The sequence below is a fragment of the Ambystoma mexicanum genome, chromosome 7p, assembly GCF_040938575.1.
Source record: "Ambystoma mexicanum isolate Mex_15411 chromosome 7p, UKY_AmexF1_1, whole genome shotgun sequence".
Taxonomy (NCBI): Eukaryota; Metazoa; Chordata; class Amphibia; order Caudata; family Ambystomatidae; genus Ambystoma; species Ambystoma mexicanum.
In genome coordinates, this window is record NC_090939.1 from 99,932,846 (window position 1) to 99,959,760 (window position 26,915).

At 48.0% G+C, this 26,915-nt stretch overlaps 1 protein-coding gene across 2 annotated transcripts in view; it reads right to left on the reverse strand.

The window, feature by feature from the left end:
- The window catches only part of USF3 (upstream transcription factor family member 3), a 412,604-nt gene that overhangs the window by 148,329 nt on the left and 237,360 nt on the right, over nt 1-26,915 (reverse strand). For both annotated transcript variants that reach the window (XM_069635868.1, XM_069635867.1), the window contains one exon: nt 6,001-6,035. In XM_069635868.1, coding sequence (XP_069491969.1) covers nt 6,001-6,035 — 35 coding nt within the window. The remainder of the gene's footprint in view (nt 1-6,000; nt 6,036-26,915) is intronic.

Below are 26,915 nucleotides of genomic sequence, written 5' to 3' on the forward strand. Positions count from 1 at the left end.
GTTGTCTGCATACAGTAGTTTGGGAACTTTTTCCTCGCCAATAGTAGGTGGGAATGATCTCAGCTGTGGTTCAAACCCTTGAATGTCTGAAATGAAAAAGTTATATATTACCAGAGACAGAGGGCAACCCTGCTTAACTCCTTGTGCAGTAGGAATCACAGTGGACCGGAGACCTGCTCGATTTAGACGGACCTTCACGTTAGTGTCTGTATGGAGAACGATCAAAGGCTCCATTATTTCTCCTGGGCAATTCCTTTTCTTTAGTTTTATAAATAACAAGTTCCGGCCCCCACGATCAAAGGCTTGCACAAGATCTACAAATGCAAGAAAAATCTTTCCGTTACCATGGTGTGCCTCATCTTTCAAGATATTGAGAAGGAAGATGTCTGGGATCGTGCCTACTGATTTTACAAATTCCGTCTGTAAGGGATCAATAGAGTTGGAGGTCCTGGTCCACTCAATGAACTTTTCCAGCAATAGTGAGCGGGAAATCTTGCCCACCACATCTAACAATGTGATGGGCCTATATTTGCGGGTCATCTATCGCCCCCCTTTTAAAATTAGGGACAATTATTGCCAATTTCAACGAATTCGATATTTTCGATTGGTTTGAGAGGTTCTTCAATAACACGAGCATGAAAGCTGCCCATTTTTCAGGATTTTCTTTCAATATAAAGTTAGTACGACTGACAGGCCCTGGAGCTCTGGATGGATTAAGTTTAGTAATTTTCTCCAAGATTTCATCCACTTCATATTGAAATGGCCAATCCTGCATCTGTTGGAATAGCTCAATAGGTTCAGTTGGAAGGGGCGAACCTCGGTACAGCTCTGAAAAGTGGGTAATCCAAGATAATTTGCTCACATGATTTAGTTGGGCCTCGTTTATAGTAGCAGGAGACGGTTTGATCAATGACCAGAAGTTGGAAGGTCCTCCCTTACTTGGCGCCCTCAACATAGTCTCTGAATCATGTTGTATCATATGATGTCTTCTTTCAAATTACCCATGATTTATATTCTTTGCACAATTTCGCTGCGTGGTCTTACTCTTTTCAGATGAAAAAGCTGCTTTTCTTTTTATACGTCTCATTAATTGTCTTTTCTTCACAACCCGCCTTGGGGTCAATTGTAATTATTCCATCTTGGGGTCTTGTGTAACGCTTACCTGGACCCTGCGGGGACGCTCCTGGAGATCCTTAATATTCTTGCAGTGTACAATGAATTTCTGTAGAGACAAATACAATAATCTTTCTTAATAATGACCTCCCTCTAACAATCTCAACTCTAATACACTATTCAGTAGGTCCTTAACTAATAATTCCTTTGGCTCACCTTAAGTTTTATTTTTGTGAGCTCTCCATCCTGTTATAACACAGGGGCGCTAGTCCTTAAGATAAAGTGATGGCTGAAGAAGGGAAACTAACTGATGACTAAATGGTTAATGAGGGAAAAACCATATGACTGCTGAGGAAATACTACATGAGGGGGTGAAAATAGTTTCAAAATCCTGAAGAAAAAACAACTTTAATGACCCTCACTAGTTCCAATGAAAAAAGAAATACAGTTCCAGCAGTAACAGTGAAAGCCTATACAAACCTCCCCTATATCAAATAAAGAACACAAATAACTAACTGTTAGTTAGCCTGTGTGTTTGAATGCATTTACTAAAATAGAAGAGAGCTTTTACACCAGCGCCAAAACAAATGAATGCGCACTAGCGCAACGCGGTCCTCACAATGACAGAACAACAAAATGAAGAACATATGAAAAGCCCAGCGCACGAACAATAATTGCGCACGAGCTGAGAAAACGTTTCTATTTAACACAAGTCAAGTACTCAATGAAGCGGAATGGAAAGCCACTACAGATAATTACTACAGTCCCGAAACGTCAACGGACTGATAATAACACACTCCACAATCACACACAGTACTTGCGTGAAGTCGGAACAACGCTCTCCGGAGTTCTGAGGAGAAGCCGTCGCCGACGAAAATAAGTTCTGCAGGGAAAAATCAAGGAATGGGCCAAAACGGACAGGGACTACAGACTAGAAAGGGAAGGGCAAAACTGCAAGCAAGTATAAGGGAATGACTGGAATTTAACTGACAACAGCTGTGAGGGGAATCCAAGGAACCGCGGTAGGCGTCACAACTGCAGAGCAGTCAAACGACATGAAGCGCGCGTCTCCAGGTGGGCTGTCATTATATAGAATGACATTGCCAAAGACTAGACCGGTAAGGCTTAGTCAATAGTGGCACAATAAGGCGGCCACGAAGGAAAGAGAAATTCCCATTGAATATTACAGGAATTAGCTATCTACACTAAGTCACCCCTCCCTTTTTCCATCAAGAGTTAAACCTTACAGGATTTCTATAGAACTAACACCCAGGAACTAGCCTGTGGTCATGACATCTTGTTGCTTCCACCATGTCTGGCGGTTTGAATTTCCCCACTCATCTTCGGGATATATCTTTGGTTTTCACCCCACCTTGGGGTTGGACTGTTCTTTCCCCACCGTGGGGTCATGGTGCTCTCATCCCCTCCTTGGAGTCTGTGCCCTCAACTCAGTATGGAGTTGCGCTACTTTCACCCCGTTGTGGGGCCTTCGTGCTCTCGCTCATGCTGGTTTGTTCTTACCCCCCTTGAGGGTTTCGATGTGCTCTGCCATACTTTGGTTCTGTTTACTCTCACCCCAGCTTGGGGTCCTCTAGGTCTCACCCCAGCTTGGGGTTGTCTTGTGCTCACTCCTTCTCTGCTAAAAAGTCTCTTGCTCATTCTGCAGGCTTCTCTATACCGCCCAGTTTCTGAATCGTTTCTGTGCCCTTGGAGTGCCTGGTTCCTGCTCTGGTAGGAGGTGGTGGTGGCATTACGTGGGCCTCTGTGTGCGATTCCGCCACACCTCCTTGGAACAGGATTCTCTCTCCTCCCAGCTCTGCAGCTTTCCATCCTCCCTTCTCTGCGTCTCTTCTCCCTTTCTGGTTTCGTTGCAGGTTACTGCTTTATCACTCTCCTGGTGAAGGAGTGGGGCGGGTGGGACTCAAACGGTGCCAGACGCTTTAACAGGTACGTTTTGTCTTTCACAGAATGAGCTACCCATAACAGTATTGTAGTCCTCCCCCTCCTCTTCCTACCTCTGTGTCACGACCCTCGCCCAAAACCCCCTTTGGCAAACCCATTGGCCAGGTGGAGGCAGAACTCTGGCCTCTAGAGACTGGTATCCTCTTCAAAAGCCCTCATGGGGCCAGTCCTGGCGTCTATGGCGCCAGGCTCATACACCATGAACAACAATGTGCTTGGGAACTACTTTATTGTATTGTCAGCCAACATGGAGGCATCCACATAGCTTGGTTCTTAAGAACCAAGCTATGCGGTCTAGTGTTTTGGGTGTGGCAGGCCTGAAACTACTTTCCCTGGTACTACTTTACCTGGGCTATATAAACCCCACCCTGACTGCAGAACATGCTTCGTGTTACTTTGCAGCTTGCAACGTGACGCTCACTGTGTCCAGCTATTCCCTCGAACCTCGGAGAAGCAGAACCTGCAAGGAGACAAAAGGAACATTAGCACAGCATCATCTTACCTGCAGTCTTCATCTTTGAACACTCGCAGCTACTGAGAACAGCTTCCTCGAATCTGCACGCCTCCCGGACAGAACGACCTGAAAGAGGAAGATAGAGGCAACATTAAAGAAAGCTGTAGAGACATTTACAAATTAATAAACTGCTCAAAAGGCATATCTGGCTGGTCGCCTCTCGGCTGGCACCACTTCGGACATTCCACTTATGCTGAAGAACACCGCAACCTACAAGGAAGGAAAACGCAGGTTAGCAAAGGCAAAACTGTGCAGGGCTGCGCATAGCGCTTACTTACTGCGCCATCATTTAGCAGCGGGGCTCAACCAAGCCAGTTCGCCGCACTGAAGCTCTGCATACCTAAGGAAAAAAAAGACATTTTAAACAAAGAAAGGCATTCAGGATAGCATCAAAACTAAAGAACAGCAATAAGATCTACCTGAACAATATCAAACGGGCCGGGGTCAGTGAAGTAAGTGGACCGCACTCGCCCATGAAAGACAACGCGCCCCTGCAAAGAAGGCAGGATGGAGAGCATGCCTAATTCTACCACAAGGTGAGGAGAGGGCGCCAGAGGGACTGAAAGCATACGGGGGTGGAGGGAGGATACTTACCCCAGTCGGTCAGTCTTGAACACAGTCCTCGTGCATTTTCAGGCAGAACATTCTCTGCAGACCACATCAGGGCAAAGCTGAGAAGCATACTAGCGAGTAACCCAGCTTGGTGGCGTCCCTGTGGATACCAGGTGAGCCTAACACTCTGCTCCCCTTGGGACTACATTACATTGAACCCATCCTCATTTCTGAGCCCTATACAACCATTTCAGTTCTATGTGGGATTGAACAATGCACTGCTGTTGGTAATGCTTTACCTGTTGTGAACTGATGCTGTTTGTTCAAGAGTGCACAAGGAGTGTATGCGTGGTTGTGGGGGTTTGCGGGGCTGGGTGTGGATATCGAAGTGTGTGTTCCACTGCTTCAATGTTAACTACAACAGAAACAGCAAGGACTTCCAAAATCTTGAATATGATAGATACAGCTACTGCTTTAATTATCATCTCCCTTAATCCCCATGTTAATTTTCAAAACATTTAATGCATGTTACCCAATATATCTTTCATTAATGAACGAGAAAGGTGTTTGACACTAAACCCAAAGTATTGGGCCTGACAACAATCTTGTTTTGGTCAATTAACACGACAAAATATGATTTGAAATGAAAATCATGATTTTATAAATATTTTGGGAGGTCCAATTCATATATTTGTTTATTGAAGACTCAAAGTGGAAACCGCAACAATGTCACTTTGCAACCCACCCAGAGCTCAGAGGGAAAAGGGAGGGGAAAAGGGATGTGATCATGCACAGCTCTAGGGGATTTAGATCAGCTAAGTGCAACAAAGGCAACAGAAGTGCTACAGATAAATGAAATGAGAGCAAACAGTAGGTGAGGAATGAGCTACAGGGGTCTGCAACCTTTAGCCCTCAAGATGTTTTGGACTACAACTCCCATTAGCCCTAGCCATCATTTTCAATGGTGGGGGCTCATGGTAGTTGCAGTACAAAAAAAATTGAGAGCCGCAGGTTGCAGACTCCTGAATTAGTAGGAGGGCAAGGGACAATTTATCAAGCACAAATCGAGGGAAATGCAGATCAGTTAAGTGTGACAAATAGACCATTAGTGAATATACATGCAATACAAGCAGGTGAGGATGTCAGCAACAGTAAAGTAGGACGGGTCATAGGCAATCAACAATGCATGAGGGAGAAAGAAGCAAGAGTAATGGCAGAACAGCTACTCACAAGTCCAGGATGTGTTTTTTTAAAGAGGTAGGCTGAAGTATTTTCCTAAAGCAAAGGTGGTTTAACTCAAGTCTGAGAACTAGGGGAAGATCACTCCAGGTGAGCGGGCTTGCAAATGCCAGAGTTTTTCAAACAAATCTTTTTTCCCCTTAAGGAGCAACGACAAACTGCCTACAAAGGATAATCTCAAGGAACTTGTAGCAACATAGCTCTTGGAATCAGAAAAATAGATAGCCAGAATCACAGAAGGCTCTGTGTAATAGGCAGATAGTTTGAAATTCGATGTCATCTGGAACCCCGTGTCTTATCCACCACCTGCCCACATGGTTAGCTCCAAAACAAGGCTTTGCCTAGCTGTACACATGCCATCAACCATAAAATGACTGACTCAGATATAAAAGCCTTCAGCTAATAGAAGGATATCTATCTCATTTGCCATAACCAAAATAACAACTGGATGCCAACCAGCATATGATTCATACTACAATGTAAGATCACCTAAACGGTCACTGTACACACCCCATGGAAGTGTTTAAAGATGGTAGAATGGGCTGCACTTACAGAAATCCTACTGTACTGTGTGGTATGATGCAAGAGCACAATAGGCAAACAAACATTCCAGTTTTTACCTGCATTATGGGTCTCCCGGTTCTTCTTTTTCTTCCTATAACAAGAAAGTGAGAGCAAAAAGATCAGAATTGGAAACAAGAGGACTATGCAAACAGATTCGATTTCCTTTTCTAAATGAATAAAAAATAGAAACGGAGACAATATTCAGCAGTTAAGAGGTTTCCCGTATGAATATGACAAACGCATTTCCAATTGCAAGTACACCACACATCTAAAACAAAATATTGACTCATAATAAGGCCCTCCGTGTTAAGGCATTGGCTGTTAGGGAAGATGTTTCTATTACAAACTTTCCCCCATTGACTTCAATGGGACACCCCTATCATATCTGCTATAGCTTTGGACTCTCACCCATTTCATTTGGTGTGCACTGGGTAACCCCTTGGGTTATCAGTTTAGGGAGAACTCTCCCATTTGCTTTTTCGCCATTCACTTTTGAATAGCAGCACAATCCCCTTTGAGTGGAGTGCTACAAGGACAGGACACATTATACCCCTTTTTTGTTCTAGGTGACTTTCTTACTTTTTAAATGTGTCCAGTACAAGATGCTGGCAGTGAACCCCTGTTTACTTATTTTTCCAGGTGAACTATGCCTTTTTGAGTAGCATATACTCCAACGGGCTGGGTCCCATGGTTTCCTCCCCATTCTTGGATGGATCTTTTTTTTACCTTCCTCTCAGCTCTGATGTCTGCTTATATTCACATGCTGTGCACATAGTCCGACATTATTGGTAATCGCATAGTATTGAATATTTCTTTCGAAGTTCGAAAAGGGACGTCGACATGGGCGTGACTTTAACACTTTCCCCAACGTGACTTGTAGTGTACCCAAAATCCTTCACGTGGCGAGGTCCCATTGATTGTTTTTCTTCTGCCGTGAGGAAGACTTACAAAGCGCGTGAGTACAGAAGAAAGAAGGTGCAAGATGTTTATTCTCCTACTCCAAGAGGGACGGAAGGGTGGGTGCATGTGAATCCAAGCAGATGCAATCATCTGAAATGCTATTACGGTGAGTAATGCATGTCTTCTGATGCTTATTAATCTGCTTAGACTCACATGTTGCACATAGATTAGCGAGCAGTACCAGGAGATGGTGGTCGAGTGTGTGAAGGAACAGTAGCAAGGAGATGTCTTAGCACCGCTTGTCCCACCTGAGAATCAGACTTCAAGTGCATGTCTAAGCAGTAGTGTTGAGTGAAGGTGTGAACAGAACTCCAGGTAGCTGCATTGCCTTGCAAATAGAATCAAGGGGAACATTGGCAATAAAGGCTATAGTAGCTCCTGTGCCTCTAGTAGAGAGTTCTAGGTGTAATGGTAAGTCTTTTGGCAAGAGAGTAACAGTGTGACAATCCATTTGGAAATAGCTGATTTAGAGACGTGGGTCCCCTTCTCTACCAGCAGTCACAGAGACAAAGAATTGGCTTTTCTTTCTTTATGGTTTAATCTTTTCAAGGTAGTACACTACTACTATCCTAACATCTAGTGTATGGAGGCTTCTTTTAGCCGAGTTAGTTGGATTCTGAAAGAAAGTAGGAAGTTTGAGTGACTGGTTCACATGGAACTTATAAATGAATTTTGGTGCAAAACGTAGGTGTGTGCGCAGTACCACCTTATCTTTGTGAATAGTCACAAATGGGTCCTGAACTGAGAGGGCCTGCAGTTCACTAACCATCCTTATGAAAGTAGCAGGTGAGAGCTTTAAGACTGGCCTTCTGCTTTGGCTCAAAAGGAGGTCCCATTAATCTCGTGAGAACATTCACATCCAATCCGGGAGTTGGGTTAGAAATAGGAGGGTGAAGCCTTTTTACCACTTCCATGAATGCCTCAATTACAGGAATATTCTACCATGAAACCTTGCTCTGTGACGTGGTATACGCAGAGATGAAAGCGAGGTGGACCTTGAGTGAGTTGAAAACAAGTCCTGAGTCTAATGCGTGTGTTAGATAAAAACTATGGGCCTCATTACGCGTTTGGTGTAATCTGGCCGGTAAATCTGCCCAGATACCATCAAACTGAATTACTGTTACCACCGGATCACAAGTGGTGGTTTAAATCCCCATTTCTTTTGAGTCAATAGGACTCAATGGGGCTTTTTTGGTGGAATTACTGCAGCGATAATGCTGATTTTTCAGCAGAGTTGGAGGATTTACCTGCAGCATTTTGCTGGAGGTAAATCCTCCACTCCAGCGCCATACTCTTAGTATGACAGAGCTGGGAACATTGGCTGTAATTCCGTTACCAGCTATTTTTTCCCCCTCCGCCAAACTTGTACTGAGGCCCTTTATCTTTAGGTAAACAGTCAACAGGATTGGTGCTTTTAGAGTTGCACCATATGACAAAAACTTGTGTCCACTTATTGGAATAACAATGTCCAGTGTTAGGTTTCCGTGCCTCTAAATATGTCAGTGTATCTTTGAGGTAATTGGAGATGCCCAAACTCTGACCTCAGGAGGCAAGTTTGGGGGACACGGGTGCAGTGTTCTCGCTAGGTCCTGTGACATGTGTGCCGGTAGGTCAGTTTCTTGGGAGGGGAGACAGACATTCTCATTAGATGGGAGAACCTTGGCTGTCAAAGCCACATTGGTGCCACCAGGATTAGCGTGACTTGTTCCTGGTGCATCTTGTGCACTATTCTGTTGAGAAGGGCAATCGGAGTTGTTGGGGGGCGTAGGCAAATCTCCCGGACAGTGTATTATATTTTTTATTTGTTTGTTTCTGGTTATTATTTAACCTTTACAAAAGATAACAATTTAAAAAGGTAAGCTAATGTAAGCTATAGAATATATATATATATATATATATATATATATATATATATATCTCACCGTAATCGTATTTCTGATGCTTGTATCTGCTTAGATTCACATGCTGTGCATAGGCCGACATCTAGTGGAAGCTGCGGAGTATTACAGTTTGTTTTTCGAATCTCGAAAATAGGCGCCGACACAGGGTGTGCCAGTAATACTATCCCTAGTGCGACGTCCACTGTACCCATGATCCCTCATGCGTCTAGGACCCTCAGATTGTATTTTTTCTGACATGAACTAGCATGAGGAGTAGCGCGAGTACACATAATTCAAGCAGATAGATAGAAAGATAAGACTACAAGCATCCATGTGCCTTCTCTCAGAGTGGAGGAAGGGTGGGTCGCATGTGAATCTAAGCAGATACAAGCATCAGAAATACGATTACAGTGAGTAATGTATCCCCTTCTGAGGCTTGTGGAATCTGCTTAGATCACATGCTGTGCATAGATTAGCAAGCAGTGTTAGGAGGTGGGATGCGAGAAGGGTCATGAGCAAATACATGTCTTAGAACCGCTTGTCCCAATTGAGTATCTGTCTTGGAATGGGTGTCAATGCAGTAGTGCTGAGTAAAGGTGCATAGAGCTCCAAGTAGCTGCTTTGCAAATGGTGTCAAGGGGTACATTTGCAATGAAAGCCAGGGTGGCCCCAATGCCTCTTGTAGAGTGGGCTCTTGGCGTGAAAGGCAGAGTTTTTTCAGCAAGGGAGTAACACAGCTGGATACAGTTAATAATCCACTTTGAGATGGCACCTTTAGAGACGCAAGTTCCCTCTCTGCCTGTAGCTACGGAGACAAACCGTTCTGTTTTCCTTAGCGTTCTGGTTTTGTTTACATAGTATAGGACTGCCCTACGCACATCTAGGGTGTGTAGTTTCACTTCAGCCGAGCTTTGTGGGTCTTGGAAGAAAGCTGGAAGCTCGATGGACTGGTTCACGTGGAATTTAGAAATAAACGTAGGTGAGAACCTAGGGTGTGTACGTAAAACCAGTTTATCGTTAAGAACCGTAAAGAAAGGGTCCTGCACTGATAGAGCTTGAATTTCACTGACCCTTCTTATAGATGTAATAGCTACTAAGAAGGGTGTCTTATAAGTCAGGTGTTTGAGACTGCTTTTATGCATGGGCTCGAATGGGGGGCCCATGAGTTTAGCTAGCACCACATTAAGGTTCCATCCTGGTGGTGGGTTTGAAACTGGAGGGTGAAGTCTCTTTACTCCTTCCATGAATGCTTTAACTACTGGTGCTTTCCACCACAACACCTTGTTATGGGAGGTGGTGTATGCTGACAGAGCCGCCAGGTGTACCTTCAGTGAATTAAAAACCAACCCTGCGTCCAGCAGGTGGAGCATGTATGTGACAATTGTGGAAGGAGTGCAATCAACTGGGCTGATTTGCTTATTCTGGCACCAGATTACACATTTTTTCCACTTGTCAAAGGAGCAGTGCCTCGTGTTTGGTTTCCTAGATTCTTTTAGGATGTCCATACATCTCTGCGGTAAATTGAGATGTCCAAACTATGACCTCAGGAGCCATGCTGCCAGGTTCATCGAGTTGGGTTGAGGATGCACTTTCTGAGCTTGGTGCTGGGACAGTAGGTTGTACCAGCCCGTGAGTTTGATGGGTTCGCACACCCTAGTCTGCTTTAGTGTGGGAACCATGGTTGTCTTGCTCACATGGGAACATCTAGGACGAGCGTCATCGATTCTCTGTTCATCTTGTTGACCACCTTCCTGATGAGGAGTTGGTGGAAAAGCGTACGCAAACATCCCTGACCAGTTCATCCACAGGGCGTTCCCCTGGGAGTCTGGTTGGGGGAACCTGTATGCGAATTCTGGGCACGGTCTGTTTTCACTTGTGGCGAATAGGTCTATAGTGGGGAAACCCCACTGAGTGAAGATATCTTCTACGACCTCTCTGTGTAGACACCATTCGTGTTCCTCTGGGAGGGGGTCTCTGCTCAAGTCGTCCGCCCGAGAATTGAGATCCCCTGGAATATGTTGAGATGAGAGGAAGATGTTCCGTCTGAGTGCCCATATCCAAATCTTCTGGGCAAGCTTGGACAGATTTGGCGAACGAGTCCCTCCCTGCCTGTTCAGGTAAAACATGGTTGTGGTGCTGTCCGTCCGGATCTGCACTGACAGGTTCAACAGGTAGGGCTTGAACGCTTGAAGCGCTCTGAATACTGCCAGAAGCTCTAGCATGTTGATATGATTCTTGGCCACTGAGTGAAACCAGGGACCCTGAGCTGTGTGGTGGAGATGGTGAGCTCCCCACCCTGACAGGCAAGCGTCTGTCGTGACTACCGCCTGTATGTCGGGATCGTAAAAGGGTTTCCCTTTGGACAGATTCTCTCTTGTCCACCAGTGAAGGCTTTGTACAAGTGTTAGCGGAACGACCACTAGATCATCCCACTGACCACTTGCCTGAGACCACTGTTTCGCCAACCATTCCTGCATGGGACGCATGCGCAGGCACGCGTGGGGGACCAGGTAAATACATGACGCCATCATGCCCAGCAAACGCATTGCTTTGTGTACCATTATCTGGCGACCGGCCTGATATTGCGGAATTTGCAGCAGTATATTCCGAATTCTTTCCTCTGATGGAAAGGCCAACCCCTCTTGAGTGTTCTGCAAATTACTGGGGTCTCCACCGTGATGAGCCAGTCGTCTAGGTAAGGGTACACTGGGATTGCCTCCCTGCGTAGGTGTGCCGCCGCCACCGCCAGTACCTTGGTGAATACCCTTGGGGCCGAGGCTATTCCAAAGGGCAGTACCTTGAACTGGTAGTGCTGACTGTCAACCTTGAAGCGCAAGTACTTTCTGTGCGCTGGGAACATGGAAATATGAAAATAGGCATCTTTCATGTCCAAAGTTGCCATGTAATCCCCTTTTTTAGGGGAGGGGGGGGGGGATTACCTCTTGGAGAGCAGTCATGCAAAATTTTTGGGGCTTGACATACTTCTTTGCAGGCCATAAATCCAATACTGGGCGCATTGTCAAATCTTTTTTTGGCACAAGGAAGTAAGTTGAATAAATACCTTTGTTTACCTGGTGTCCCGGGACGAGTTCGATCGCGTTCTTTGTTAGAAGATTGGTGATCTCATCGAGGAGGATCTTCTGGTGGTCTAATGAGTGTACCTTTTGACGTGGAGGGTGGTTTCGGGGACGCTCTAACAGTTCTATGCAGTATCCTGCGGACACTGTGGACAGCATCCATCTGTCTGATGTGATCCCTTCCCAAGCTTGGGTGAAGTTGGTAATGCGTCCCCCTACTGGGGATGCGTGTGAAGGGACCCTGAACGGAACGTCACTGTTTTGGTGGAGGCATGCCGCCGCCTCTACCGGGGCTGCCTCTACCTTTTCCATGTCCTCTCTTATTGCCCCTGCCATAATCCTGGGTAGACTGCTGGTGGTGGTTGTTCCATGGTGTACCCTGCCCCTGGGAATAGTTGGATCCTCTCTGGGAATTTTTTGCTGCGTGGGTGACGAAAATTGACATTCCCTCTCTGATTGGGGGGTTTGTTGGTTAATTGGCCAGGGATCTGAGAGTCTCGTACTCATCCTTTGCATTTTTCAGCACGTCCTCTACCACCTTTCCAAACAGTAGATCCGTCTCCACCGGTTTTCTATTAGCGATGCTTGGGTTTCAGGTTTGAACTCAGATTGACGTAAGCAAGTCTGTCTTTTGATAACAGTGCTTTCTGCTATCAATCTGCTGGCGTTATCCGGGCATCGAAGGTTGCCTTTAAGATGCAACCGGACACGGCTCTTCCTTCCGACGCAACCTGTGCCAATTGGCTCTTAAAGGGTTCTGGGGTGGAGTCTATGAGTGCTGCGACTTCTTCCCATTGATGGCAGTTGTAACTCGCCAGTAGGGTGGTGGAGTTGGCAATCCTTGCCTGGTAGGTGGAAGTGGAGGCTACTTTCCTACCCAAACCATAAATCTTCTTGCTCTCCTTGTCTGGAGGAGCTTCGGACGATGACAGGGGTGTTCCCGCCCTCTTTCGGGTGTTCGTAACTACCAGGGAGTCCGGTTTAAGCTGCCCCCTTATGCACAGCGGGTCTGATTGGGCTGCCCGGAAAGGTTTTTCAATCCTGGGGTTTACCGCCCTGGTGAGGTTGGGATTTACAAGGGGGGTCTATTCTCCTTTGTATTGATTTAAGGATAGGGATGGCCTGGCAACAGGTCTCCTTTCTCCCATTAATTCCTCGGCAATGTCCCTCTCTTCTTGTGCTCCCTGGGTGTCAATGTGGAAGTGTTCTGCCGCTCTGGACAAAACTTCATTCAAGAGAGGTTGGTTGTCGACAGGGGAGTCGGTTACCCGGGGGATCTTTGTCTACTGGGGAATCTACCCTGTAGGTTTCTGGGTCTTCCTCTTCCTCCTCTTGGTCCTCGTCTTCCCCATAGTAGCCCATCCCAGATTGGTCTCCCAACATGCCCAAATCAGGATACTCAATAAAGGGTGGATCCTCATATTGAGAGTAGGGCTGTATACAGAAAGGGTCCGAAGAGCCGTGTTGGTGCTTCAACCCAGGTCTTTTACTTGGGGGTATCAGGTCCCTAGAACTTGAGGGTGAAGCCCAGTCAGGGGTATATGAGAGGAAGTGTTCAGGATTCTTGGCATAGAAGTCTGACAAAGACGACATCCTAGACATAACACTGTCTATGTCGTCACTAGACCATTCCTTTGAGCTGGGAATGACTCTTTCCTGGGAGAGTTTCCCTGTCTTGTCCTGACTGGACCTATGTGTTTGTGCAGGGGTCTTTAAAATGACAGAAGACTGAGACTTGACCGTCTGTTTTTGCCTGTCTGACTGCTTCTGAAGTGTGGAAGAAGGTAGAGAATGCTTCATTTGTTGTTTTCCCCCCTCCCTGTGGGTGGAAGGGTGTTTTCCATGTTTTTTTGCCCCTTCAGAGCCTTTCGACATCTGGCGTCGAGGTTCGGGGGTAGTGTCCCTATCTCTAGAGTGTGGAGGTTGGGACTCGGGAACAGCCGTTAAGCGGTCTGCTGATGCAGACTCCTGGAGTGCGGCTGGGGATAGAGGTCGACTTTGTCTTCTGATGATCGAACCTCAGTTACCTTAGGGAGCGAGGCACTCTTGGCAACAGTGAATGGCTGCCTGGAGTCATGCGGCGATCTAGATCGAGAACGCCCAGAGGACACCGATTCGGTGGACCGTTCTCTGTGTGCCTCTTTCCGAGAACTCGACGTGCGCGTCGAGTCTCGGTGGGACTTAGGTTTGGTGGAAGTGGTGTGGGTAGCGCTTGTGTCGCCGGGTGTTTTCCCCATAGCCGCCCTGCCGGATGACCTTCCGAGGTCGGGGACTTGCGCTCGTCCGAAAGCACAGCATCGCTGAAGGCGCCCTCCGCTGCCATGGCCTCTTGACGCCTGGCGCGGTGGGCCCAACGCTTGATCGGACGGTCCTTAAGTGTTTTCGGTTTAAACCTACTACACGCTCTGCAGTTCGCCTCGGGGTGCTCCCTCGGCAAGCAGAGGTTGCACGTGGCCTGTCTGTCAACCCAAGGGTACTTGCGGTTACACTTGGGGCAAAATTGGAAAGGGGTACCCTCCATACGCACCTTGTGGCAGTGGGCTAATGATTGTAGGAATATATAGAAGATGTACCTATATATTAAAGAGTGTAGAGCATGTGTCACCCCCCACTGTCCCTACTTGCAGGGCCGAGGCCAGAGGCCTCCCAAGGCCCGGGCAGAGGCCAGAGGCCTTCCGAGGCCCAAGTCTGTCGTGCAGCTGTCGACGGTTGATTCCTTCTCCGGGCCGACGTAGAGTGTCGAACTTCGGTGGCTCGACGTTGGGGTGGAGAAATATTAAGATATTTTAGCAAAATTGTGGCTAAGGCCAGGAACTCCGTGGGATGCTTCCGACCGGTATGGCGGAAAAAAACAATCTGAGGGTCCTAGACGCGTGAGGGATCATGGGTACAGTGGACGTCACATTAGGGATAGTATTACTGGCACGCCCTGTGTCGACGCCCATTTTCGAGTTTCGAAAAACAAACTACTCTGCAGCTTCCACTAGATGTCGGCCTATGCACAGCATGTGATCTAAGCAGCTTCCACAAGCCTCAGAAATAAATATATATATATATATATATATTTTTCTACTTTATGATTTTGTATCTTTTTTAAAATGCTATATATATAATATATATATAGCATTTTGCATATAGCAAAAGATACAAAATCATAAAGTAGAAAAACAAATACAAATAAAAGACAATTCATTGATTTATGCAGCATTTAACCTGTGCACTTAATTCATCAGTTAAAATATTCCGTGTTCATACTACTCTATGATGTTTATGGAGTTTATATAGCGCTTTAATCCAAAGCGCTTTACAGTATAACAAGGTACAATAATGAAATAAGCAGATTTACAAACATGAAACAAACCAGTAATACAGTATGCAGAACAATTTACTTAAAAGGAGGGGAAGGGGAGGGGGGGTGGTAAGGAAGGTTTCAATGTCATTTTTCTTTAAGGTCAGGGGGAGGGGAGGAAGGGGGAAAGAAGGGAAGGGAAAGGGGGGGAGGGGTGCCCCCTGGTTACCTCATAGGGCCCCTGGAGGTTTCAATATCAGATTTGAGGTCAGCGGGAGGAGGGGGAAGGAGGGAGGGGAAGGGAAGGAGAGTCGGGGGGAGTGAAGAAGAAGGGCTTTCAGAGAGGAACGGAAGGATGAGTAGGTAGGGGAGGAACGGATAGAAGAGGTAGGGAGTTCCAGTGAAGGGGGGGCCAGGAGTTGAAAGGAGCGGAAGCGGGAGGAGGCACATGGGGCTGGGGCAACAGTGAGTAGGTAGAGATCAGCTGAGCGGAGAGGGCGGGAAGGAGAGTAAAATGAAAGCAAGGAAGAGCGATAAGGGGGCGAGATCATAGAGAGATTTGTAGACAAGACAGAGGAATTGAATTTTTTGTGGTGAAAGGAAGGAAAGGAAAGCAAGCCGGTCAGATAGCACAGCGAGTAGAGCGCTCGCTTTGACATCCGTGCAGAGCCTGCTGACACAGGTTCGAATCCTGGCAGGCCCAAACTCAGCCTTTCATCCTTCCGAGGTCAATAAATGAGCACCACACACCGTGGGAAATAAGCAGCGCTCAGATGCCTGAGGGTTCGTAGCGCTATATAAATGCACAAATAAACAAGGGAAGCCAGCCGAGTTGAGAGAGTGAGGTAGAAATAGAGTGTCTAGGGCCAAGAAGACAGAGTACGTATAGAGGAGTGGCAGATGGATTTTAGGGGAGTCAGTTGAGGGACAGGGAGTCCGGAGAGGAGCAGTAGAAGAGGCGGGAGAAAATAAGGGAGGAGATCAAGAGTTTTGAAGCGTGTAAGGTGAGAGAGGAGCGGATCTTGAAGAGGTTAAAGAGATGTGGTTGGAGAAGGAGAGGGGGGAGTCAATGTGGAGGCCAAGATTGCAGGCGTGGGTGGAGATGGGGATATTGGAAAGGGGAAAGTGGATGAAACGTTGGGGTAAGGGGAGGAAAGAGTGTTAGGAGGGAAGAAAAGCACTTCAGTCTTGTCAGTGTCGAGGGAAAGAAAATGGGATGACATCCAGTGTTTTATGGCCGTAAGGCAGGAAGAGAGATTGTGATGGAGGTCGGGAGTGAAAGAAGAGAAGGAGAGAAAGAGTTGGGTGTCATCTTCGTAGAAATGGTGGGAGATGCCAAAGGAAGAGATGACAGGGCGAGAAGGGAGGTATAAAGAGAGAAAAGGAAGGGTCCTAGTACGGATCCCTGGGGAATGCCATAGTTCAACAGGTTGTGGAAGAGCGGCCGCCCCAAGAGACAGTAAAGGATCGATTGGAGAGGTAAAAGGAGAGCCAGGAGAGGACAGAGCCTTTGAAGCTGAAAGAGGACAGAGAGCCAAGAAGTAAGGGGCGATCTACGGTATCAAAAGCTGCAGAGAAGTCAAGGAGGATGAGAATTGAGGATTGCTTAGCGTAGCGAGCAGTGAGGAGAGAATTAAGTACATAAGTGAGAGCAGTCTCAGTGCAGTGTTTAGGGCAGAAGCCAGACTGTGAGAGGCGGGAAGGAGGGAGTGTGAGGATAGGAAAGATGAGAGTTGAGAGTAGGCTAGGCGCTCAAGGAGCTTTGAGATGAAAGTGAGAAGGGAGATTGGTCTGAAGATGGAAGCAAGAAGAGGGCTAGCAGAAGGTTTCTTCAGGATAGGGATGATGGTGGCATGTTTGAAAGCTGAGGGAAAGGTAGCAGAGAGACATGTGTTGAAGAAGGTGGTTAGGTAAGGGATGAGGAGAGGGTAGATTTTGGGGATGAGGGAGGTGGGGATGGGATCATAGGGGGAAGCGGTAGGGTGGTTTTTGGACATGAGACGGGAGACGCAGGCTGGGGTAATAGGAGAGAATTGGACATGTTAGCAGAGATGGAAGAGGAGGAGGGGGAAGGAGGGGAGAAGGAAGGCGAGGATGTTTTGGCGTAGAGAGACTTTTGGATGAGAAGTTGGCAAAGTTGGAGGGAGAGAGGGGAAGAGTTAGTGGAAGGGTCAGAAGTAGGAGGGGAAAGAAGGCGAGAGAGGGTCTGGAAAATGCGGCAGGGGTGAGAAGCTTGTGAGTGGAGGAGGTTAGAATAGTAGGAGCGCTTGGCAGATGTGAGGCAAGAGTCAGAGTGATCAGAGAAGTAGGAGGATTGATTAGTCAGAGAAGGGGATTTGAGCCAACGTCTTTCGAGGCAACGGAGGAGGCAACGCATGGACAGAAGGTGAGAGGAGAGTCAGGGTTGGGAAGGTTTGCGAGAGGGGGAGAAGGAAGTAAGAGGATAGAGTTGGTAGAGACTGGAGGATATAGAGGAGGACAGTGAGGAGAGGGCGTCGTTAGCCGAGAGAGATGAGAAATCAGGGAGAGGGGGAAGAGAGGAAGAACAGGAGTTGAGGAAGAGAGAAGGGCTGAAGTTGTGAAGATCACAACGAGAGAAGGAGGGGGCGGAGGCAGAGGGGGAGGACAGAGAAGAGGGTGGGGAGTGAGGTAGAAGGAGAGTAAGGCATGGTCAGAGATAGTTGGGAAGAGACGATACGGGTGAAGAAGAGTGAGAGGAGAGAAGGATGAGATCGAAAGTGGAGCCGGAGGAGTGGGTGGGGGGGTAGGAAGGGGAGAGAGGAGGTAGGAGTCGAGTAAGGAGAGAAGAGGGGAAGATTGAGAGGAGGTTGAAAGAGGGAAGTTAAAGTCGCCGAGGACAGAGAGAGGAGTAGGGGAGGGAGAGATGAGAGGTGGTGGTCCAGGTCTTCACAGAAGGAAGAGAGAGGGCCAGGAGGTCTGTAATAATTAAGAAGGTCAAGGGCCGCAGTGGCTTTATTGCAGATGGATCTGGCATTCCAGAGGGTAATGTTGATGAGACTAGAGGGATTGACAGTGGGGAGGTGGATATGATTGGAGCGAGGAGGGAAAGTGCGTGGGGGAGGGGGTGGACAGGAAGGGAGGTGAGGGGGGGGTGGACATGGGGAAGAGAGGGAAGAAGAGGAAGAGGAGGAGGGAGAGGGAGTGGGGGAAGGAGAAGGAGGGAGGCTGGGAAGGGGAAAGACATAAGAGTTCATGACAAGAAGGGGATTAGAATATGTGTTGGTGGCCCTGCAGCAGAGTGTTAGGGGAGGAAGCTCAGCAGAGCGTCCAGGGCAGTGCGCTGAGTGGCGGGGGCCGAGGAGGAGGCCCTGAAGGGGGGGTGAGTAAGGGTCCCAAGCAGTTAAGTGGGTGTCTAGGCAGTGGAGTGAAGGTTGCAGCGGCAGAGCGTCCAAGGGTGGATTGGTGAGGAAGGTAGGAACCTTTGGAGATCGGCAGCAGAAAGTCCGAGAGGTGAGAACAGCAGGATCCTTAAGAGTTGAAATTGCAGCAGGGAGCGATCAAGGGCAGCTGATGAGGTCAGGAAGATTCTTGGGGAGGAGGAGCAGCAGAGCGTCCAAGGCAGTATGGTGAGCAGCAGGGGCTGAGGAGAAGGTCCCGAGTAGAAGGTTGTAGTAGGTGGTGCTCAATGGACAGAGACAGTTGGCAGCGGTGGCATAGGCAGCGACTGCAGGACAAGGTTAGGCGAGATGAGGCAGGAAGATAGGGAGAGCCCAGGAGGTGAAGCGGGTGAAGGGATAGGCAGTGCGGCAGTCTGTTGTAGAAGGGCAAAGGCAGACTTGTGCTGAGCCGAGTAGTGGGCTGGGACAGCAGGTGGAAGAGAGAGGCCCAGCTCTGATGCCAGTTGCAGTGGTGGCAAGGCAGGTGTGGGTGCGGGCAGAGGACCAGACAGAGCAGTAGACCGACAAGAGATCCGTAGTGAGGAGGGTGATATGACACGGCCGTGGTGCGGCTGTGGAAGTAGGGCGTTTGCCAGCCTGCATAGGTGAGGGGGTGGCCACTTGTAGTACATGGGTTGTGGTGGTGGTGATGGGTCCTACCTCGGTGTGGTAATGGGCCACTCAGTGGTCTGCGACAGTTCTGGGCTGGACGGTGGGCCAGAACAGTTAGGTGGAGAATGGAGGCTCTGCTCACGGTGGTAGTAGCAGTGGAGGCGATGGTGTGCGCGACGGGCGTGATGGTAAAGGAGGCCGTGACAATGGGTCCATCAGCGGCCTCAGTTCCCGGGGCTGTGCTGTTTACGGCACTCAGTACAGAAGGAGCAGTCAGGCACAGCTCCTGTAGTTGTAGTGGTGGCGAGGGTGTGTGTGACAGGTGCAAAGGCAGGTGCGGTCAGGGAAGTGGGATCTCGGAGGCCACCGATTCAGGGACTGTGCCGTGCGCAGCACACAAGACGGCAGCAGAGGTAAGTCGCTACAACGTGTTATGAAGTCTAGAGCAGAGACCCTGGTGGAGGGGTAGCAGAGGAGGTCTCACCAAGGGCACACGGGGCCTCTCTCAGTACAGTGGCTAATGATGCGGATATTAGCGCTGATTTAACCAGCCTTTGTGAAAGTGGCATTACTGTGAGCATTACTAAAGAAGCTGGCATGTCTCAGAGGGAAAGCGTAATAGGGCAAGACCAATCTGTTATGTAACATATCCCACCATAAAGAGTCTAAATCCACTCTTTCCAGATTTGTTACAAACATTCAAAACACAGGCATTCCTTGCTCAGTGCCATGCATTCAAACAAATGCCTTAACGACTCTTTACAATTATCGACTTTGCATAATCTACAGTCCGATAGTCCTGCAGTGATCTCTCCCCTCATTTCTTTAATCTCACCGATATTAAGGACATTAAACCTCAAGAAATCACAACAGCAGTTCTTATTCGGAAATCGTATGAGGTATGATTCAAGACGGCCCATTTCTTTTATAGCTTGACACGAGTTGATGATACAACTTCGTTTCCAATACAGCGTCCACTGTTTTAGACCACTTTTTTAAAAAAAATGTATTCACTTTATTTATTTGGAATGAACATACAGAGAACAGAACAGTAACAATCTCAATACCATTACATTGCATCTAGATTGTAAAATTCATAATTTACCAAGAATCATACAGCATTATTCCTAAATTTATGAAATAGAGAAACTAATTGTAATCACAAAGAACTTTTTAACAACCAATGTATAGATCTTGGACGTACAACAAACAAGACAAAACAGAAATAACCAGGTTACTCACCGTAGTGACCACCTTACTCCTAGACCATAGTCCCCTTTCCTCCATAGTTATAGGACATTCCTCCGTCCTGTTGGACGGGACCGGAGCACTTTGTAAAAGCATCATTTTAAAAAAATGTGTCCTTCCTCTTTTTACGCGTGGTACTGCACGCGGCCGCAACCCCGCCCTTCTTAGCTCCGCCCAGCGCATCGCCCATCACTCCTTTTCTATCGCCAGGTCAGAGACCCTTAAGCAATAATAGAGGAACCTTATTAGAGGGGACGGCGGGCGGGCGTATGGAGGAAATGGGACTATGGACTAGTAGTAAGGTTGTCACTACGTTGAGTGACCTGGTTATAATCATACGTCGGAGACCTTACTGAAAAGGTTTTTCAGCACAGCCTGCCCAAACTGAGCGTCAGATTTGGAGCTCAAGTCCAAGCAGTAATGTTTACAAAAAGCCAAAAGGGGAGGCCCAAGTAGCCGCTTTCCAATGGTCTCCCAGGGGACATACTTTTGAAAGGCAACAGAGGCTGCCTTGCCCCGTACCAGATGTGCATGAATCCCTTTAGGAGGCTGTAGACCCTGAACAGTGTAAGACTCCTTAATACAGACAGCAATCCATCTGGAGATGGTCGCTTTGGAGGCCTGCTTGCCTTGCGGGTTACCAAAGCTTACAAAAAGTTGAGAAGAACTCCGTAGTTCAGAAGTTCTGTCCAGATAGAACTTAAGAGCTCTTCTAACATCCAAGCAATGCAAAACCCTCTCAGCTTCCGAAGCCGGGTTTGGAAAGAAGACTGGCAGCGAGAATGACTGATTTAGATGGAAATCAGAAACCATCTTTGGTAGGAAAGAAGGATTCGTCCTTAGGACAACCTTATCCTTGTGGAAAGCTTGGAGGTCACTCACTCACCTTGCTGAGGTAATGGCGACAAAGAAAGCCACCTTCCATGACAGGTGCTTAAGATCTACCATAGCCATTGGTTCGAAAGGCTTATGGCACAAGGCTGTAACAACCACGTTCAGATCCCACGTCGGACGCGGTCTGCGAACAGGAGGGAAAAGACGCACAAGACCCGCAAAGTGTCTTTTAATCACTGGGTTTGACAGTGAAAGAGAGTACTGGTCCGTGGATAGGTAGGCGGCCACAGTCTAAAGGTAAGTCCTGCATGACAGGACATGAATGCCTGAAGATGAGAGACGAAAGACAGCACCGTGTCAATCGTAGCCACCCTGGGGTCCAATTGTTTGGCTAAGCACCAGTGACACAACCGAAGCCACTTGCTCTTATACTGCGACCTCGTCGACCTCGTCGAAGGCTTCCTGGCTGCTTGAATTATGCACATGTCAGCAGACAAGTTGAGATGTTCTAAAGATCTGAACTCAGGCACCATGCTGCCAAGCTGAACGATTGTGGGGAGGGGTGCCACAGCTGTCGATCTCTCTGGTGAAGCAGATCGGGAACTAGCAGAAGCCTGATTGGTGCACACACCGACAGATGTTGAAGCTCTGAAAACCAGAACCTGGCTGGCCACCACAGGGCTATGAGCAGAAGAGAACAATTCACTGTGTTCTTCAGCTTGCAAATCGTCCGATGAATCTGAGGCAGAGGTGGGAAAGCATAGGTCCTCATGTTGTGCCATGGAATCTCAAGAGCTCCCAGTCCGTTTCTGGAGGCATACAGGGGAAGTCTCTTGTTTGCCGTTGCCGCGAAGAGGTCTACTTCCGGAGTGCCCCAACACAAGAATATCTGCAAGAGGACCTCTGCTTTCAATTCCCACTCGTAGCTGACCATTGTCGGCCGAGGGCATCTGCCGTGACGTTCAGCTGGCCCGGGTTGTGTACTGCCACCATCCAGACACCATGCTGAACTGCCCATTCCCAAATCTGAATGGCCAGATCCACAAGGGGAGGAGACTTGGTGCCCCCTGCTTGTTGATGTAAAACAGACACCACATTGTCCGGGCGGACACAACCACTTTGTTGGCAATGACTGGCCTGAATGCTTTGAAAGCCAGGAAAATCGGCAGAAGCTCCAGTTGAATTATATGAAGGAACTTGTCTTGTGGCGACCAGAGGTCGGAGACCTGAAGGAGATCTAACGTCGCACTCCACCCCAGAAGGGAGGAGTCTGTCGTGATCGTCACCATCGGAGCGGGGTCCTGGAAACCCGCACCCACCGACAGGTTTCTGAGAGACGACCACCACACTAGGTCCATTCTCATGAAAACCGGAATCAATATTATCTTTCAGTCCGTATCCACAGCCTGACGCCAAGAACTCCAAAGAGCCATCTGCGTCTGCCTCATCTTGAGTCGAGCCAGGGGAACAGCCAATACACACAAGGCCATGAGGCCCAGAAGCCTCTGGAACCACCAGGCCGACATGCTCTCCGACTGCACAAACATCTGACACGTGGCCAACAGATCCGCTATTCAGTCCCCGGTCAGGTAAACTCTGCAGTCGATCATGTTCCAACGAAAAACCAGGAAAGTCAGGTCCTGAGAGACCATCATGGAAGATTTCCGCCAGTTCACCGACAGCCCAAGGTGAAACAGGAGCTGGAGGAGAGACTGAAGATTGCTCGAGGCTTTTAGCAGACAAGGACTGCGCAGCAGCCAATCGGCCAAATACGGCTACACATGGATACCCTGTAGCCGAAGATAAGCTGCGATAACCAACATCATCTTTGTAAAGACACGCGGTGCCGAGCTGAGGCCAAAAGTGAGCACTCGGAACTGGAAGTGCTCCTCCTGCACAGAAAACCGTAGTTATCTCCAATGCGGATTCCAAATCAGGATATGCATATCCGCATCCTGGAGCTCCACCACGCTGAGCCAATCACCCTTCTGTAAAGAGGACTTTATCTGACAGGGCGTGATGATCTTGAATTTCTCTTGGGGTAGAGAGAGATTGAACTGGGAAAGGTCTAGGATGGTGTGCAGGCTAGCCTGGTTGAGTTTGGGCACTGTTAACAGCCGGGAATAGAAGCCCTCCCCTCGCTCCCCTAGAGGAACGGGTTCCACTGTCCTGAGATCCAGTAACTTCTGAATCTCAGCTCTGAGGGAGGGTGACCCGACTGCTGGAAGGGAGGATTGATGGGTGGGGTAGGGGGAAGGGGCAAGTGGAAGCCCGCTTGAGCGACTGACAAGACCCACCAATCCTCGGTGATGGTCTGCCACGCCTCCCAATGAGACGCAATGCATCCTCCCACCGGGGTCTCGTGCGAGTGCAGAAAACCCTAATTTTGTTGGTTTGTCGGTGGCAGCACCACCTGACCCTGAGGAGGAGGCTAAGGAGCGGGAGAAAAACCCACTCCGTTGCTGCCTTCAGTGGGAATTTCCCAAAGGGGTGTCAACCCTGCGGGATTTCTGATCTAAAAAAACCCTGAAACCAGAGGAAGGCTGAGGGTTTGACAACGATCGCTGTGCCCTGAAAGGAGGTTTAACCAGGACAGACAAAGACTTGGCAGTCTGAAAGCTGTCCTTTGTTTTGGTCAGCTCCACATCTGTTGTAGAGTGAAAAAGCTTCTTGCCATCGAAAGGCAGGTCCAAAACTTTATCCTGCACCTCCTTGGAGAACTTGGTGGCGTGCAGCCAAGCTTGACGAGAGGTATCCACACCAAGCATAAGGCCCCGGGCAGAGGTGTCGACGTGGTGCGCCATAGCCTCCAGGAGATCCTGTGCCAAGACCCTGGCGTCCGACAAGCCCGCTTTGAAATCTTCCAACTTTTCAGCGGGAATAAACTCCTCAAACTCGGACAGACCTTTCCACATTTTCATTTTCGCCCCGGCTAACACCAGTTCTGCATTGGGTTGACGCGGCTGCAGAGTTGAGTCAGCGAAAATCTTCCTTCCAAGGGAGTCAAGAAGCTTATCCTCTTTGGCCAGAACCTGTGTAGCCGTCGAAGAAGAGGATGACGCAGGTCTTGACAGCAAAGTGGCTGCCACCACTAACGTGGAGGAAGGGGGCGGACGCAATGCTAAGGTCACCTCTTCCGAAGAACAGAGCCTGTAACGCACGTCAATCTTCTAATTGACAAACAGTCCAGAGTGTGGCTTGCACCAAACTTTACGGACCTCGGCCAAAACGTCCTTCTGCAAGAACAAGCCGGTACGCTCCGAAGGAGATAAGGTGAATGCCCCCGAATGCACGCCCTCTTGCGGAGCGGGTGCCTCAGGTACTGGAACATCTAACAGACACATCATGTCCAGTGCCCGATCATGAAAAGCTCCGACAGAGCAGGGCTGGTCTTCGCTGTCCGGATCACCCTGTACATCATCCGACAGGTCCGGATCAGGTTGAGTCACATCCGGCACCACAATGCATCAATGACCTTTGCATTAATGTTGAAGTTCAATGTTCAAATAGTTTTTATGAACATGTCCCCAAATCCCATTCTCTTAAGAGTATGATACAGAAAAGACCAATTGACCCTATCAAAGGCCTTCTCTGCATCCATAAAAATGAATAAGGTATCCCGGGTTTTCGCCTTTGGTAGTCCCATAATATCAATCAGCGACCTAATATGGTCATATCCATATCTACCTCTCATAAATCCAACTTGAGAGCTACTAATCAGTTTACCAATGCATGCATCTAATCTATTAGTCAATATTCTTGTAAAAATTGTAAGGTCGACATTCAAAAGCGAAATTGGCCTGTAATTTTCAAATTTTTTGTAATAAAACCTTTTGACTCTTAGTGGATTGAATATGAGCGTTTCAAATGTCAAGCCCAATTTTCCAAGAATCTCACAAAATTCCGCTTTTAGTTTGGACAGAAAACCTGACTCTGGGCCCCCTTGGCATAATCCCTTTTCCTATCTCTGAATATAAGGTTTTATTGAAGCATGTATAGAATTTCCTACACACAGACAATCTTTTCCATTCCACCAGACTTTCTAATGATTGAAGACCCAACTCATAACAAAAAGCTGAAAAGGGTACTGTTTAGGCAGACAATATAGAACAGAACACCACATTCGCGCCTCCAATTTATGAAGCTCCGCCCGTGCCCAAGATGGAAATAGTTCCAGGCCATAGCAGAATTGGGGTATTATCTTGGTATTATAATGGTGTAGTACTGGAAGCAGTGAGAATTTGCCATATTTACGATTAACTTTTTTCATCTACAGTATTTGCTTACCAGCCTTCTCCAAGTACTGACGATAGTTACATTTTGTTGGATTGTCAAAGATAGGGAACCTTAAATATCTCAGAGGTCCTTATGGCCAATTTCCCGTGGTTCAAAAATCATGCATAGCCAATAGCTGTTGATCGTCTGGTTAACCTCAGGATCACAGTTTTCTTTGCGTTGATTTTCAGCCTGTTTAATTCGATGTAGTCATTACATGCCGTGATCAGGCATTGGAGACCTATCGGAGTATGATCTATGAGCAGGAAATCATTTGCATCAGCTGACCAACAAATGTTTACCCCTCAATTTTCAGCAGTGCAGGCTACATCCTCCAGTCTTCTCCCTGCATCTGCCATGTACAGATTAAAAAGCACTGGCGCAAAAATACAACCTTGCCAAAGGCCATTAAAGAAGGCCTTCTTTATTTTGATGGACTTTAATACGGGGGCCATCATGTAGATAGATTAGAATAGTGAGACCACCTGCAGGCATCCCCAATTTCTGTAATTTCAACCAAAGCATGGTTCTATTCACAGGATCGAACGCTGATGAAAGATCTATGGCGGACTGCTTCTCAGTCATTCGGCCCATGAAGCGAGAATCAGTGGCCGCCTTTGCCTCAAATTTCTCTGCTCCTCCTACCCCTGCCACCGACACCCACCCTGACACAGCCCTCTGTAACCTGCATCTTTCCATCTCCAACACCTTAGACATCCCTGTCCCTGTCATGAGAATCCATCTGAAGCCTACCTCCAAGTGCAAATCTTGGTATGACTCTGACCTCGCCACCCTGAAACACAAGTGCAGGGTGGCTGAAAGGAAGTGGTGGGTTTCAGGCGCATCCTCTGATAAACTGGCCTGCCGCCTGCTCCAAAGGCAATACAGACTATCTTGTCCAAGAAGAGTATCCATATTCAAGCCTGTGTCTCTGCAGATACTAACACGGCTGAAATCGAAATTCAAAATCATCCCCCTCCCTCCCTCCCTCCCTCCCTCCCTCCCTCCCTCCCTCCCTCCCTCCCTCCCTCTCCCCCTATCTCCCTCCCTCCACCTCTCCCAGGCCCCCCTTGGAGGCCTCTCCTCTTCCTTTTTCCTCCTTCTCTCTGACAACACCCGACGATGTTACCAGACAAGTCCGATCTATGAAAGTGTCGTCCGAACAGGGACTCTCCTGCTCCTCCACAACTATTAAGAACCACGTTTCCACCCTCACACCAGCCTTGGCCAATTTCTGTAATCATTGTATTGCCACTGAATCTTTCCACTCTCTCCTCATGAACTCCCTTGTGAACAACTCCTAAAAAAGCCTTCTGCCGATCCTACCTGTCTGGCAATCTATCACCCAATGTCTATCACTCCTTTCCTGAGCAGACTCCTGGAAAAACTACCCATCTC